Below are 16,191 nucleotides of genomic sequence, written 5' to 3'. Positions count from 1 at the left end.
TCTGGCATATCATGAAGACATACTTAGCAGTCAGGATGCACCAAAAACAATAACGTTTCCCAAGTACATTACGAGCACATCAAGAGCATCAGTGTCACCCAGCACTAAGGGGACAAGCAGGTTCTTTTGGGGACCTGCCAAGGATCCCTTAGAAACCAAAGTTTAAAGGGGAGGGGGGGGGGGGGGGGGGGGGGGGGGAGAAAAAAAAGAAAAAACTACATCGCCCCACCTTTTTTTTTGTACAGCCTACTTTCCATGTCCTTTCTCAAAAAATGGTCCAAGATAACAAGATTGCTTCCCAAGTCCCACTGATCTCTGCGAGTTTGTGGTCTTTTTCCTATGACTGTGGTTCTTTGCATTTCTAATGCCTCATCTGGCTCCTCCAAAAAAGAAGGAACTGTAAATCAAGACTTGCAAAGTGGCCAGACAGGCATTGCAAAACTTAAGCAGACATGTATCAGGAACATGCAACAAAACAGGATTTCCGCACAAGCTGAAACACAACATTTATGATAAAATCACATATTAGTTAGCTGCAATGGGTAGATGTGGAAAGGGTCTGACAAGGTTGAAAATAAAAAGCAAATACTGTAAGTCTGCAGATTTAAATAATACAGCAGAGAACACAATACAAGAGCATGTTTATGCACTGATCTGGAAATAGTAGGAAAGTTACACTGTATATTAAAGAAAGTTACTGACAACAGCAAAGACACAGGTAGATGAAGTAGGTAGGAAAGCTGACAAAGTCAAAGAGCCACTGGAGATTTGTTTTCCTGTTTCACAGCACAGTCAGGGCTCATCAGCTGTGTTTAGTAGTGTCACACAACACAGTGGATGAAAAGAATCACCTGTCTCATGGACAAGTTTAATGTACAATCAACTGCACAGTATGGTTTGTAGGGTTCATCAACAGCACAGCTGAATACGGGGAATTCAAGAACCTTACAGCAAATCCATTTAGATGCAGCGTTTGTAAGTTTTTTTTCACCTTAAGTGGCCCAAAAATCCAAAATCAGTTCTATGGATAATGCATCTTCATTTGGAGCCACTTCTGAGGCTGAAAAGCACAGGCACAGCAGCTAACACAGTAGGCTAGGAAAATGAACTTTGGGTTCAGGAATGCAGATAGTTTATGTATGATGCTGTGGGATATTAAATATTCAGAAAAACTGTCACCTTTGTTTCATCCTCCAAATGTTAAGATCTCTAATTTTCAGAACTTATTTTGGGGAGGTTTGTTTTCACACAGGTTGGAACAGACCTTAACTGTGTTTTGTGACAATTGGAAAGACCCCTGTACCTATAGGATCCCTATCATTTATGAGGAAAGGCAAAACTTCGGTTTCACAGACAAACTTATCTTCACATATACATAGTTAAGAGCCGTTGTTAACATATCCTCAATAGGAAGAGGAACATTTGGCACCTTCCTTAAAGTGATGCTCATAGAATAAGGTATGTGAGGTGTAAGGCGAGCAGCAGGCTGCCCTCAGCAGCCCCCGGGGACAGGTGAAGCAGCACCTGCAGGCCAAACCCCAAGCCATCAGCCTCCTGGTGCACTTCCAGTTCCAACCCACTGTCTTCACCTGACATTCTTTCACTCTGAATAAAGCAAATCGTGGCTTCTTGAGTGAGGGGAACTCCAGTGCCCCACCGTTTGGCTCGGCTCTTCGCCCCCCGCCACCTGTGCCCCCTGCGCGGGGGGGAGCGGGGCTGCCCCACCGCCAGCTTCGCCCTCGCTCCGCCGGGGCTCTGCCCCACGTCCTGCCGGCTGAGGCGGGCTCTGGCCCTCCCGCCCCCCTCCCCACGGCGGGGCAGCCCCCCTCAGGCAGGGCTGGAGCGCCTGGGGGCTCTTCCCCCTCTCCCTGCCTGAAGGGGCGCTCCCCACGACCGCTTCTCCCCCGGGAAGACGCTCCTCGTCCCCAAAGGAAGGCGCCTTCTCCTCCTCCGCAGCTCCCTGGGCAGGGGCCTCTGCCCCGGCCCCTTCTTCACCTCAGTGCCCTCGGCCAGGAGGCGCTTCCCTCCCTTTCCCCTGAGAGAAGGGCTCCGTCCCCCGCACTCCGTTGCGAGGCAGGCCCCCTCGACTGCCACAAGCCCCTGGAGAAACGGGGCTCTTCCCCTCTCCCCCCGCCCAGGCGACTGCGGCTGGCACTGACCCGTCTCTGCCGTCCTGCTCCTCTCCGCCATATTTGTTGTCATCCCCCCCACCCCCCCCCCAAAGAGCGAGACGCTGCCTGGGCGTCGCCATGGCAACACACGTCACCGCCAGGGGAGTCCCGCGCCCGCCCCCCCCCCCCTCCGCCTCGCCGCCCGCCATGGCGGCGCGGGCAGCGGGCGGCCGTCCGGGGAAAGGCTTCCAGCCGCCGCGGGGAGCCCGGGGGGGCCGCGACGGCAGCGGGGTGCGCGGCGCCCGCTCCCCTCACCGCCCGGACCGGTGGCCGCCCCCGCGCTCCCGGGTGGGGCTGTCGAGCGTGAGGGCAGCGGGCGCTGCGCGAGGGCGGGAACGGCCGTGCGTGAGGAGAGCCCCGCCGGCCGCCTGCCCCTGCGCGCCGCTCGCTGCCGGTGTTTACCCGCGCTGCGCGCCCGGGGGAGGCAGGGCTCGTTACCTGCTCCCCGGCGGCTGGCCCTGCCTCGGCAATTACAGTGACAGCGCCCCGGAGGACGGGGCAGCAGCCGGGTACCTGAGCCCTCAGCCGGGCCTCGCTCCCCGCCCGCGGGGAGTCGGCGCTGGCCCTGTGGTAGTCACGGGCTCGGAGGAGAGGCTCGTTATGGGGGTGGTGTGCCCCTCCACCCACGGCGGGGAGCGATCACAGCCTGGAGGGGAGGGGGGAACGTTGGCTTAGGGGTCTGTGTCACCCCGGTGGGGAAGGGAGCGCGTCTCTCCCGCTCTGGCTTCCGGCCTGATGCGCTGAGGTGGAGGCGCTTTAGGCAGAGATGGCAAATCCATGTGTGGGGCTGCCCCACCCTGCCCCAAAACTCAGCAGGTGAGTCTGACCGTGTGGCAGTTCTGTCAACTTTTTTTTTTTTTTTTTTTTTTTTAATATCTTAAAGCAGCCCAGTGGGGAGCTTCATTATGTGTGTGAGTGTTACCCGTCTGTCTCCTCCTAGACCTAGCAGGTGAGCCTGACCATATGGCAAATACAGCCCTGCTTCCTGGGGACGGGAGCGACTCTGTGTGCTTGTGTTTGCAAGCCCAGTGGGTGACACTCACCATGTGGCAAATACAGCAATGAGGGCTTTGGTGCAAAGGGGCTAATTATGTGTGTGTTTCCCAAGAGACCCAGCTGGTTGGGTCTGATCATGCGTGTCTCGCTAACGCAAGACCGAGATGGCAGCTTCATTGTACATCCTCAATGCAGACAGACTCCAAACTCCCAGAAGCGAGGCAAGCCCTGGGACAAGTGCGGTGTTGCAAGTGCAAGCGTCAAGGCCTAGAATCATGTATGTTTGCATACATGGGCAGACACGGGGGTGAATGCACCCCAGATTGGGTGGCTGTTAAAACTGTGGAACAAGTAGCATGTATGCAATGCTGAGCAACAGAAATGGGCACAGCTGTGTTAAATGGTGATGTACACACTCATGTGTTTGCTTCCTTATAGCTGATAAATTGGTGTAACCACTTCCTAGTGACCAATGACTACTCGTGGAAATGCTCCACACTTAAAAATTAAGGCAGGTAGAATTCTGTCTTTCTCCATCTAAAGTTCTGTTCTTTAAACACCACTTCCCCTCCTTGTCTTCCTACCTGGTATGTGCCTTTTCTGTTCCAGTTCAACTCTTCTCTGTAGGGTCAGTTGCTTCCTTTCTTCCTGACTTTTGCCGACTTGTTCATTCTTCTTTCAGTTTATAGTTCTCCCGGGGGGGGGGGGTTGCAGCTTGTGTTGTGTGGTGTCTCTTCCTTTGCTGTTTCCTTTCTTTTTCAATGGCACTCAGGCCTCTTTCCTTCATCTACTTCTCTTCACTCTAAGTATCTTACTTTAGTATTATATAAGCTAATTTAATATTACTTAGCCACATTCCTGTGCCAGCGACTTGATGAAATACCTGTCTGAAGTGGTGTACCGAGAGGGTTTTGTGATGAGGTTAGAAAATACACCCTTGCACAGAGGAATATTGGAGTGTGGATACTAACCTTTGCTCAGTGAGAGTCATCAAGATCCAAGCTCTGGAAAATATTTTCTAGACTTTTCCCTCTGCAGTCTTCATAAGCTATAGGTGGTCACTAGCATACTACAAAGGCTGAGTTGTCTTACTGCTGACAGTGAACTACTGTGAGTATACACACACACACACACATATTCTCTCCCCTATCTTTCTCCAGGCTAGCAGAGCACCCAGGCCCTGTGCTCTTCCTTGTTTGTCGCTGGGCAAATGATCCTGTGACATCCCTCTTCAGAATATGCCGTGTGTACTCTCATCCTTTTCTTCCTTCCATTCAGATCTTTGTATTAAATGCTCTTGCACATCCATTGAGAAACATCAGCACCAATTCAGGCTTAACAGACAAAAACATTCTCTCCTGGAATCTCTCCATATATGTGCATTACAGTACGTCCCACCTGTCTGTCTGACACAAAAACCTAACCTAATTGTTTCTTTTCCTCTTTACTTGTCTGGTCTTTTATCAAGTCTAGCTCTCTCTTTCTTTATGAAAAGGGGATCATATCTGTATCAGTAGCTAGGTTACTTTTTGCTTCTAAGCATCTTTTATCCTGCTACAACCCCTTTCCTTCAGGTTCCCTGATATCCATGTCCCACATCGCAGCCCTCCTTCAAATAATTTCTCATATTAGTTACCTCTTCATTCCTTTATCCAAACTTTCCTTCCCCCCCACCCCCCCAGGTCTTAGTTCTGTCCAAGTCTGCAGCTCTAGTCTGGTTTCTTATCATGTCCCCATGTCCCCTTATTCCCTTTGTTCTACTTGCTATTCCAGCTTTAGTTTCCCCTCATCCATATTTCATTCCTAACTATTAATACCCATATAGCATTTTTCATCTGTAAATTTCTAAGAATTAAGTGCCTGTAGAGAAACCTTCCATATTGGGTCTCCAGATGACTTCTTTATTCACATTTCCCTGAGAGACTCACTTCCATGGTGACCACAAATACTAATCCAAAGGCCTTTTGCATCTGCCATTCTACTAACTGAACTCAAGTACCTGCAAGAAACTCTACTGAAATCCAAGGCATCTGGGAGAAAGCACTTTTTCCAGTCAAATTAGCTCTTCTGAGTTAACACACTTGAAAAACCTAGAAATGCCACACTCATTTTTTTTAGTCTGAGTTTAATGCTATGTTATATTCACCTCACCAAGCTGAAATGGTGTTAAATATAGATGATATGCAGTCTTTCCAAAAACAGTAAGATAATTTGACAAGAGGGAACTGGAAAGTTCATATAAAAAGTTCTTTTGAAAATAGAAAGATAACTGAATGGTGTAACTTGAATAAGGGCTGAAGAACGAAGGAAAGAGTATTAAGGAGAAGCAGTTGCTCATATTTATGTAGTTTTAGAGCACCTGAAAATATGCCAGGGTGCTCATTAGTACAAAGACTACTCTGGTCCCTGCCCTTCCAAAGCTAATAATCTAATTCTGGACATCACAACAAAGAGTAACAGAACACCACTGGAAAACACTGCTGCCCTGGTTATCTTCACACCCATTGTTTCAGCCATATTCCTTATCTCAGTGTATCCATCCCTCCGTCCTTCAGCACCTTAGCAAGTAAAAGCTACTTCACTTTTGTGGCTCTTTACAGGTTATTCCCACCTTATTATCTTTTAATATCCTATAGAGAAACCAACGTCTTCCCCCCACACATTTCATTCAGTAATAACTCCCTACTTGTTACATTTTCAAACCAGCACCTTCCTGCTTTCCCTTGCTGCTGCTTCTCACTCCCACTCACCTAATTTTCCTCCTTTAAATCCCTCCCTTAAAATCTCCTATGCTGTGATGTCTGCTGAAGGAATGACAATGAATACTCAGCTGTGTGCCAAGATTACTGCCTATCATGGTGACTGGTTTTGTCTTATTCTGATCTGTCTCTTGCATTCACTCCCAGACTGAAAGTGACTTGAAGCAGGCCCCTTCTTTTCACTGTGTTCCTTAAGGGTTCTGGAGTGGACTCTTAAAAACTATTATAAAAACAAATAAAAATAAATCAAGGCAATAGAAATAAAACAGAAGTACTGGCCAAAACCAGAAACATTAGGCAATAATTCAGTTATAATTAATCAGTTTAGGTAAATTTACAGAAAATATAATGTGACTGACAACTTCAATACAAATAATGAAAACGAAATTACTTTTTTAAATACAGATTTGTGCTATTTCTCTGTTTATTTATAATCTACAAGGACTTGAGGTGTATGTTTTACTTTTTTATCTGTGCTTGTATTTGAAACATGGGATACTCCAATTTTTGTTTATCTTTTGTCTGCAGTCCACAAGATTGCATGGTGACTTATGAACATGAGAAAGCATAATGCCACAAGAGCAAAAACTGAAAGGAGAAAAGATTTCTGATTGCTTTTTTTTAAAACATACTTCAAATATGTTGAGGATAGAAGGATTTGCATTACACATTCAATACTTTCGATTCGACTAGAGGTGGCTGCTGTCAATATGTATCTGTTGAAACCCCAAAGATCTTCCAAGAAAATCGATAAAAATCCAATTTTACAATCCTGATATTTTCAGAGTGTTTAAAAAATTGGCAAAAGCCACTGTTTTTTATACATTACAAAAAAGCCAGTAAGGTGCACTATTGATTTTTCACAAATTGTTTTTAAGTGACTGTTAAGGCTGGATGAGAATGAGAAGATAGAGTATTAACATGAGTTGTGCATGTGTTTCACACACCACATATATGGTGTGGTGTATGGTATGGTTCTTCAAAGTGGGGATTTAAAAATCCAGGTTTAATTGTGTAATCATATAATTTTTTATACCACTTTCCCTGTGTAGAATAAAGTAGTGCATGCATTCAAATATATGTTCTATCGGTACTTCAGCTTTGACTGCTGTCAGAGAAAAGGCTGTCAATGTTGGCTCTGCAAGCAGAGTTGGTACAATCCAAATTAAATATATTAAAAAAAAAAAGAAAGAAAGAAAAGTCTGGTCAGACTTTTTAGCCAGGATGTTATGGTCTGGTGGATTCAGACAGAAAATTAAATCTGATAAAAAAAAAAAGAGAGCCAAAATGAAAAACCAAAGCCTAGACTGAGGTAGCAAAATTGAAGTGAATTTTAAAACATGCATACATAGTGGAGGAATGCTATAATCTTATTAATGTAACCTTCATCCACTCTTTCTCTTCTTCCAGCATTTATTGCTCTCATTAGCTGTGTAATATCTAAAAGCAGATAGTCAATTTCTTGTGTCAAGACTATCTTTAATGTATTCTGAACATGCCTACTATAATTTTAGACGTTCTATACAAAAATAATATTACCTCGTGGGTTTTTCTGTATTATTTCTAAGCATAGGAAAAATTAAAATGCAGCAAGTCTGGAAAGGTCGAACTGTTATCTCCCCTCATTCTGTGCATGACTTCAGAAGTAATCAAAAAGTTACGCTGAGATAACTGATACAAAACCTGAGACACCGTGATCACAAAACTTGGATCAATTTGTGCCCATGCAGGCGAAGCATCATCTCATTTCAGTCCTGAAAATATATATTTTTTTTAATTTTACATCTTACGGATATTTTGAACTATTTGTACCCAATGATTGTCCTCACAGATGTGCATCAATATTGTGTAATTACACAGAGAAACTGTCAGCCTGAAGGAACTCGGCCTATAAATTACAACCACACTGGGTACGGACAGTGAGCAATTTGTGACTCCAGGAGCTGGAATGCTACCTTGCTTTTCCACTCTTCCACAAGTACTTTTGAGCTTGTAAAAGCAGGGGACTACCAATGTGCAGGACTTTCTCAGGCACACTCCCTCTTTCGCTATTCCTCTGAGCAGGATGCAGGCTTGGATGTAGGCTTGGCTGCCAGTGTGCACTTACACACTGCATTTAATAGGAAAGTAAAGAAGGGTCCGTGCCAGCCACCTGGGTGCAGAATGGAAAAAGCAATTTTACCCAAGGGCAGGAGCAAACCCTTACTGTTACAAAACTGATGTTTTATAATTACTTTCCAGAAATATAGAATCTTCATTTTTAAGTTCCCATCAGAAAGGTAGACACACATACATGAGAAAAGTGCACTTTATCTGGGAAGGATGAAAGGCTAAGTCAGTTCTTCTGGGTTCTGAATATGTGAATCAAGACAGTTTAGGAATTTCAAACCTGAAGTATAATGCTCAGCTAGAGTTCTGTGCCATTCAGAGGCAGGTAGAAGGGGCCCAAAGAACCCTTCTACACCAGAACCCCGCAATTCCCTAGAAGCCCTCTTTTTAGTAGTTTAGAAGCCCTTTTTTTAGTAGTTTCTAATCGTGTAGCTGCTAAATACACTCCATTGTTTTGCAGATATTTCCAAGGGGTCTACGTGTTCCTGACACAGTCCTGGTGGCAGTGATTACTACACCTATTCTTTGAAATTAAAATGTGTGTTTGTGTGATGTTCTCATGTATTTATTGAAAATTATTTAACATCTTAAGTATTCGGGTTTCATTAATATTTCTGTATTATTATGGACATTTTCCAGACTCTGTCCTAAGATTTTATGCATTGCATTTTAATATTCTATAAACTCTACCATTCTCCTCTATCTTTTAATCCTTTTCAGCATCTACTCTGTTTTTTTAATGTAGCTAGTGAACATCTGGAAAGATGAGAGAGGTAGAATCGGAACTTAATTTGGGATGAACTGAATGATTGTTTGCTGTCTTGAAGCTGATTATTTGGCCTCCAACTGAAATGTCATTCTTTAGAGGAAAGAAGAGATCATAATGGATTTAGGAACCGTATTACGTTCCATGATTTTTAAATAAATTCATGATTCATTTTTAGTTACAATTCTCAAGGTACCAGTGGCACAGAAAAAGGAGCAGCAAATCACTGGGAGACAATCACTACATGTAGCAGCTGGGAGAGAGGAGGTAAACTGAAATTGCAGAAATTTACTTTAGACTGCAATAAGCTTATGTTAGCTAACACATGGCAACTAATACACGACGAAATCCCAGTGCAGAAAGGCCATTTTTAGTTTTCACATTTGTCAGCAGATCATGGTAAACAGTTGGCTAACCCTAGTATGCACTTGTCTTCCCCAGGATTTTTTTCACATGCTAAGTGGTAAAGAACTGTCTTTTTCGCCTAACATATACGAGGCCTGTGAGTAGTGAGAATGAAATAGATCTATGCCAATGTAAGTAAGCCATGTGGATTAACAATGACCTTTTTTTCCTTTTAAAAGAACCCAAGGAATGAACTCAGAGGCTGCAGGTAGATTGTCTGGTAGTTAAGTTTGTGTGAGGGCTTGAGTTCAATACACTAGATGGCTTCAGGCTGTCAGCCATCAAGGTTCTTGTTCACCTTACGCCTTTTGCTTTTGCACTGTACTCGTGCAGGAACACTGTTGGCTTGCCAGTTATTCCATAAGCCAAGCAGTGCCACCAAAATAAGTCCTTGTAGTGCAAAATATTATCAACATTGGCCTTTAATAGTAGTACAATAAGGAAAACCCCAAGCAGCACTCCCAAACAGCTTAGAAAAGGGATAACACCATGTCAGAGCCATGCCCTGTGGAATCCAGGGTACAGAGTAAAGCAAAACATGGGGCCTACCAAGGCCATCCATCTTCCTTCAAGAGCCCAGGAAATAGCATTGATTGTTAAATCTAGTCTTAAATACTATCTGCTATGGCAAAATAATGTGACCTCAAGTGAAACAGGTCATGTGCCTCTAAGGACAACATTGTAACTGAATGGTTAGCAAGATGATCAGGGATTAGTGCTCCCCATGCAAACTCCAGCCTGACCAGCTTGAGACAGGCAGAGATCTAGCTTTAGGGTCATTAGAGAACTGTTACACCAAGACCACAAATAATAACATTTTAAAATCACTATTTTATATGTTAGAAACATAAAAGACACAGCATCTTTAATTTCTCTGTATTTTGTCCAAGTAATGTCTAATTCTAGGTATTCCTGAACACACTGATTACCAAAGTTGCTTCCCCTGATAACTAGCAATGCTGAGATGTGGATATTCATTAAGACATAATCACACCCAATTATCTGCCCCCAACCTTGAATATAGCATCTATAGAAAAAATTACATGAACTTCATTTGCAGTTTGCATTCATAACATCTTCTCCTGCATCCTAAAGTTTCAGGGACCTTCACAGCATCCAAACTTTCTGCCCCTCCCTGCAAGAGTCAGTGGTCCTATAGAGGAAAAAAACCCCTTTCAATTAAGATCTTAAGGAAATGAACAGGTATATGTGTATTTGATCAGAAACCACGGAAATAATTTAGTGTAATTACTACCTAATCCATCTGGAAATCTTGAAACCAAAGACAATTTAAAAATTAAGACATTAATATGAAATTAGAATGACTTGAAGTTTGGATGAAGGAAGTACACAGTAAAAAATACAGTTATATGCTATGTTTATCTTATAAATGAAGATATTTGGTGAAGCACAGATGGGCTACTGTATTTCTTAAACCTTTGACCCATAAGGATTGGCAGTGAGACAGTGTTCCCATTTATACATCTCTCATTCCTTCTACTACATTTGGGAACTCATTGACTCATTTAGGATGGCGGCTGCTGTACCAGAGAAAGGAAGCCAATTTCCTTTTCACATTTTGAGCACACACAAAAGTGGTGGCAACTTAGGAATCAGCTCTTTGAAACAGCACCTGGAATAGAAACACTCTTAATATGTTACCTGCCAGAATGTAATTTTCCATTATACAGGAGAACTGAAGTTCAAGTGCACTGAAGGTCTGGTTGAGGAGTGGGCACAGCACTGTTTAGGACAGCTAACCTTGGCCGTTTCTGAAGCTGTGCCAAAATTAGAATGGGTGGCAGAGTTGTTCACAAACCAGATACCATATGTGCAACTTGACAATGTCTGTAGAGGAGGGCTTGCAAGTAAATTCCACCCTTGCTTAAAATTCTGTACCGGAAACTGCAGGATTGGACAATACAGTGGTAAACCCCATCACCCGTCTTTAAGTTATACCATCCTGATGGGGTCATACATCACTTAGCATCACTTGAGAAGCCCATTAAGAGCAAGGAACTGATCTGGGTTCCTGAGTCTCAAGCTTACCCATCAGGACTTTCCTCCCATACAGTAAGCAAGAACTTTTAAAGGGAGCAGCTGCAACCAGCCAGTGAACCAGAAAGTGACAGAAATGTTAGTAAAGTGGCCCAGCATAGTATTGCACTCTTACAAAGATTTACACAATAGGCAGGATTTTAAACAAATGCAAGAATAGATGCTATTTAATTAGGACCTTCACAGAAAAACATCTGGTATAATTGGTTAAGGGGAAGTCTTTACTCAGGCAATGTTTATTGGGATATAAACAATGTCCAATTGTAAAAGCTAATTAAACAGCAGGGCTAAGGTAACAGAGAGTTTTGCCTGCATGACTAGGATATAAGGTTTATAATCCATGCTGTTATGGGACAACAACAGCAAGAACAAATAGTTGTGTATCCAAAAAGTCAATTATGCCCTTCTTTTACTAATAACATGCTCCAGGGGTCAGAGAATACTTTTTCTTTAAGTGACATAGGTGGTTTTTGGTAGAGATTGAAGCTTGATTACTGTTCAGAATTTGTTACGAAACTAAGAGCAGCAAAATGAGCCTGATGGATATTCCACCCTATTCGGTGGTACATTATTAGTCCATCACTGCAAAGCTCTAGGCACGCTCATGTCCTTTGCTTTCACAGAGCAAATTCTCTGATTTTGAGCATATGGCCTATAGCCATGTCCAATGAACTGGTATCATTGACCATATATTATTTCAAAATGTTCTTTTAAAGAAAGTTTATTTACAAGTGATAGGGATATTTAAATATATAGAGAGTTGAACTAATGCAAATTAAATGGCAGGTACACACACATCCATGTAGCTATGAATTCAATGACAAATCCTTCTTGTAGAGCTTCTTCAGACCTTTTGCAATGGGTGGCAGCCTATTAGGATTTACCTAACCCCTCCAAATTGTCACCAGGTTATTCACAGGAAAACCTCAACCTCCTGTAGCATCTGCAGCGCTGTTGCTACTTGGCAGCACCATTCCTGCCATTGCATCCATTCAAATGCGCTCTCTGTAACAAAGAAAATTCTGCTTTATTAACTTTCATCTCGCTGATCTTTGTACTGGTAGAATAACATACCTCTGCAAATTGAAAGGAATATAAGAGGTTTAGAAGCCAGGCATATAATCCCTCTTCTGTGAAGAGAGAGTGCTGATTTCCCTTGAATGTCATTCTGTCCACTAGTACAATCCATGGGGATCGAGAAGCACCATTTGTCATATACTATGAACAACTAAAATACAGAACCTCCCAAGAAGTCCTCTTCCAAACCAATGATGTCCACAAAAGCTTTACTACCTTTCATGTGAACCCTGTTAAGACATCTTTTTTTTTTCAATAGTTACCTTGACACAGTATAGGCTGAAGTGCATCTGCTGTACTTTCCAACTGTAGCCACCAAACAACTTGAATTCCGTGAGAAGGCTGCACACCAAGCAGTGGTGCACAAATGCACTGAAATCTTAAGATAGACTTTAAAAGGCTATTAATAATTTTCTCACAATGTATCTGCAGCAAGTAGAAAAACTAACTTTAAAAACTTTTAATGTTTTTTAAACTCATAGTCTCTAGCAATATATTATAATGAACAGTACATATAAAACTATACTCATAATCTTAAATGTTTTCACAATAATTTTTACTTTTAATAATTGAATTTACTGCATTTTATATTCAAAAGTAGCAAGGACAATTTCAAACGAAAACTTCAAAACCAACATACAACCAAAGACTTTTTCAGGATGAAAGAACACATGTAAGGAGGATCAAGACCCTACAGTGAGATCAGCTATTAGCTAATTAAATATGTGACTAAAATTCATCATTTTAAATAGCAGCCATATTGACGATGAACAATCTGGTAAGCAAACAAATGACAGTGGATTTTTTATTTCATATCTTCAGAGAGAAACATTTATCTTAATAGGATTCACTATGCCATAATATACATGGAATAAGTAAAGTCTACTAATTAAAGGACACTGTCAACATGATTTTCTAAACAGCTCATTAAAATATGTAGCATCTAATACGGCACTTCTTGCAAAGTATGCTCTGTTTAAAAAAATATATCCCTGTAAAAGTTACTTGTTTTTCTAGTCCCTTGCATTTGCTTTTTTAATTGGTTTTTCAACAAAGGAGAATCTGCTGAGCTAAGGATCTATTTCTGTATCAAGTTCCATAATGCACACCCCTGTACTTACGCCGAAGCCCAATCTTTTGTAGGTCTAAAAGGCTATACAAGAAAACAATGACACTAATCCTACAAGTTTGCTGTTGTTGCTTTTTCAAGGATGACAAGATTTTCCTTCTCTGTTTTGGAGGGGGGGCAGGGTGTTAGGTAATCCAAGTGTTACTTGAAACTGTAAAATTTTCAATAAGAAATGTGATTTTCATATTGATAAGGAATATTTAACCTGTTTTATAGATTAAATTATTTTCTCAGAATAACAGGCTTCTTTATTTCTTATTCTGATTCTATATGTAGCTTTTTCAAGAGAAAGAAGTTGTTGTAGATCTGTCAGCAAGGCTCTGGGAGTAGGAGGATGTTTGGATTTCCGGCATATTGCAATGCAGTTCTTGGCCACCAGCAAAGCTATGTGTGTGAATCTCATTTTATATCCGTTGTTTGCAATACTACATATTTTAAGAGACATTTGAAATAGTCTCTGTAATAAGTAATCACAAATCATTCCCTGAAAGCAGCTGAGAAGGTAAAACACATATCTTTACATAACTCATGTCATGAGAAACTGAGGATAACATGATGCTGTCATAGAAATAAAAAAAATCTGTTGTATCTTGAACAATTTAAGTTTGTATTCAAAGTTCTTAGCTCAAATCAACCTATTGTGTGCTATGTTTGTTTTTTTCTTTCCAGATTCAGATTTAACAATATTTTCTATGATCTACTTTTTGCATTAAAACATTACTATCCAGCTAATCTTATTAGTCAATTTTTTAAAATGTGTATTTTTTGCAGTGCAAAAAACTGATACATTGAACATAGATACAATCTGAAATTATGAACTCTGTGACTACTGATTAGTCTTATATGTGGAAGTATATGGAGTTCATCTTCAACTCATATTTGCATTATTTTTTCCCCTAAAGATCACTCGAGTCACTGTTCTCACCATTTCCCCATCATTTCTATACTCAACCAATACATAGAAAACATCATTTTTCCAAAAAAGGCATACGCAACATCCTTCAGAATGCATCAAAGCAGATCCTTATCAGCTCGAGGAATCATTGTGTTAACAATATGAGATCCTTCCTGCCCTGGGCAGTGTAAAACAAGCTTGGGATTTCCAAACATTTTGTCTTCTCCAGCAAAGAGGTAATTTTAGCATGTGTTAAAACCTCATCTTTTCCTTTCACATACACATGCACTTTTGTAGGCAAGTGCCCAGCTCCTCCCAAATTATAATGAACGTTCAGTGGCTGACCAGAGGCTTTGACAATCTGTCTACACAGGACAATGACTTGAAACCAATCCTCTCCATTGTAAATAATTCCTGAATAAAAAAATAATTGACAGTTCTGTTGACAATTACTTGGGAGGGCAAAATACTTTTTACTCTTCTATAACTGTCTGCATTCTGCAGTGTTAACAGGAGTTAAAAATTGGTTTAGTCATTAATCAGGTATGAATCAAAGAAGCCTCAGGAGATGCTTTTATTGAGAAAGCAGGTATTATTTTCACACAAACAAGCATTTTTGTCATCCTAACTTCATCTTACTGGGTAAATACCTTTAATAAACAAACCCATTATTTTGAATTGTATCAAGAAATTTCCATCTTCAGTATTGCTCAAATGAAAAATACTAAAATGCTAAAAGCATTTTGGTTTTTTATACACACATCTAGCATGTTCATTGCCATAATGCAATATTGTAAATGCCAAAAAAGTGAGGCAGTGATCTATAATTTTAAAATGCCAATGATTTCCAAGCTGTCACTGATCTTGGAAAATTTCCCCAGTAGCATGTGGAGATCAATAAATGTTTATAGACGTTTTAGTCCAAATTTATAGGGAGCGTATAACTATGGACTATGTCAAATCTCTTAACTGTGAAGCAAAAGACAGATTTCACACTTACACCTACCCAAAAGCCCATCATGCTGAAGGCAAAAAGGATGATCCAGGAAACTATAGGCCAGTCAGCGTCTGGTTATTCTCTGGGACAATAATGGTGCAAATCCATGGGAGCCATTTCTGAAGAAGATATGCAATTAGAAACAGTAGGCAGCGTGGACTGAGCAAGGTTTGCCATCCTTGGCCAAGCCTAATTACCTTCTGTGATGAAATGTCAAGATATACAGACAAAGGGAAAGCAGTAGATGTTGTCTACCTTGACTTCAGCAAGGCTTTCAGCACACTCCCCCACAGCACACTTGTGCTCAAGCAGGAACATTATAGTGTGGATCAGTAGACTGTTAGATGGGTGAAAATCTAGCTTGACAGGCACAATGGGCTAACGATTCATACTCCACCTGACAACTAGTTAAAAGTGGTGTTCGCTGGGAGTTTACCCTTGGACCTATGCCACTGAGTATCTTTTATCAGTGGCCTGGAGGAGAACACAGAGCACAATTTTGTGAGGCTTGCAGAGGGCATCAAACTAGGGGATGCCATCAGCACTCTCAAGATCGGAATTGTCATTTAGAGGGACACACACAGGCTGGAGGAATGGACTGACAGAAACTTCATGAAACTTAACAAGGACACGTGGAAAGTCTTGCACCTGGGACAGACTAACTCCCTGCAGTGGTACAGGGTCGGACTGGCTGAATGAGAAGCAGCTCTGCTGAAAAGGACATGGGGGTCCTGGCGATGTTGTACACTAAGCATGAGCCAGCAGTACACTTTGGCAGCAACAAAGGCTAACAGCATATTGTGCTGTATCAACAGGGGCATAGAGAGTA

At 41.8% G+C, this 16,191-nt stretch overlaps 1 protein-coding gene across 4 annotated transcripts in view; it reads right to left on the bottom strand.

The window, feature by feature from the left end:
- LOC119155386 (BEN domain-containing protein 5) overlaps positions 1–2,198 on the bottom strand; it is a 965,021-nt gene extending 962,823 nt beyond the window's left edge. For all 4 annotated transcript variants that reach the window (XM_037404023.1, XM_037404019.1, XM_037404021.1 and 1 more), the window contains exon 1: positions 2,160–2,198. In XM_037404023.1, the coding sequence (XP_037259920.1) occupies positions 2,160–2,190 (31 nt within the window). In that variant the 5' untranslated portion in view covers positions 2,191–2,198. The remainder of the gene's footprint in view (positions 1–2,159) is intronic.
- Between the last annotated feature and the right edge of the window lie 13,993 nt (positions 2,199–16,191).

Source organism: Falco rusticolus, chromosome 11 (genome assembly GCF_015220075.1).
Source record: "Falco rusticolus isolate bFalRus1 chromosome 11, bFalRus1.pri, whole genome shotgun sequence".
Classification (NCBI taxonomy): Eukaryota; Metazoa; Chordata; class Aves; order Falconiformes; family Falconidae; genus Falco; species Falco rusticolus.
Note: the sequence above shows the minus strand (reverse complement) of the source record. Positions and strands in the feature narration are given on the sequence as shown.